The sequence below is a fragment of the Myotis davidii genome, unplaced genomic scaffold, assembly GCF_000327345.1.
Source record: "Myotis davidii unplaced genomic scaffold, ASM32734v1 scaffold989, whole genome shotgun sequence".
NCBI lineage: Eukaryota > Metazoa > Chordata > Mammalia > Chiroptera > Vespertilionidae > Myotis > Myotis davidii.
The window spans coordinates 152,196-153,275 of record NW_006299599.1 but is presented as its reverse complement, the minus strand read 5'-3'; the positions used below and the strand labels follow the sequence as shown (position 1 = coordinate 153,275).

General features: G+C 44.1%; 1 protein-coding gene across 1 annotated transcript in view; it reads right to left on the bottom strand.

Annotated features, from left to right (window-relative positions):
- The window catches only part of ZGRF1 (zinc finger, GRF-type containing 1), a 50,914-nt gene that overhangs the window by 7,035 nt on the left and 42,799 nt on the right, over positions 1-1,080 (bottom strand). Inside the window, exons 24-25 of the mRNA XM_015571518.1 lie at positions 398-475; positions 55-202 (exon numbers count right to left, since the gene is read on the bottom strand). Coding sequence (XP_015427004.1) covers positions 55-202; positions 398-475 — 226 coding nt within the window. The remainder of the gene's footprint in view (positions 1-54; positions 203-397; positions 476-1,080) is intronic.

Here is a 1,080-nt window from a genome sequence, read left to right as displayed (position 1 = left end):
TCCCCCTGCCCCCCCGCCCAGCAGTTCAGTCCCCTGCCCTAGCAGGTCCCTCACCTGCCCCAGGAGGGTCCTGTTGGTCCCCAGTTTATGCTGCTCGATGCTTCTCCTCACATAGACTCTTTCCATGGGAGTCAGGTCTTCTTTCATCAGCGCCTGTAATTCTTTCAATTGCTCACTGGCATTTTCTGAGCCAGCGTGCAAGCTAAGAAAGAACAACATAAAATACCTTCTTCACTCCATTTCCAAAACATTACAAAAAAGTTAAAAACAGATTTCCTAAGTTAACCAGGAAAAAGACAAAGCGTTCTCTATTCTTCCTCAGAAAACATCTGAGGGAGGTCTGTAAGGTGACTGTGTTCTGAGAGCACTCTATGGCTCTGGAATTACGATTTCTTACCTGTAAGGTAGGACCGGCTTGGCGATCTTCCTAACACTCCCAACTCTGACAAACTTGTCAAATCCAAGACTGAGGAGCCTTTAAACAAAACAGCATAAGACAGTTCCATGTAATGTTTACGTTATTAACATTACTTTTGTGTCACAGCATCTTTTCGTTTTGTAATTCAATGTGAAATGCTTACATTCAATGTAAACGCAATGTGGCTGAGGGTTCTAATAGAACGCATTTGCTAGCGGCCTGGCCTTTAATGTGCTCTCACGCCGGGAGCTCAGTGCCTGTGCCTGAGAGCCTCCGTGAAGGGCCAGCTCGCACAGTTTATTCCCATTGGTGATTCCAGGCCGAGGACTTTTCCTCAGAGAAAATCAGAATCGGAGATCAAGCCTTACGTCCGAGGGTCCCTGCTACCGTGTTATTTATAACAGGGACGCGTGGGTGAACTGACTGTGGCTTAAAGGAGGATCTAAGCAAGTCACTGCCTATAGCAGACCCATCACAAGTATGTTTTCTAAGATTTAAAAGCAAGACACAAATACGTACTGATCACACCAAGTTTGAAAAATAAAAGAGTGTATGTATAAAACATCTGTAAGGAAATATATCATCTGTAGACGGTACATTTTTACCATAAAGTTCAGTTTTTACGTCTACATTTATACACAGGAGTTACCTCTCCTAATCGA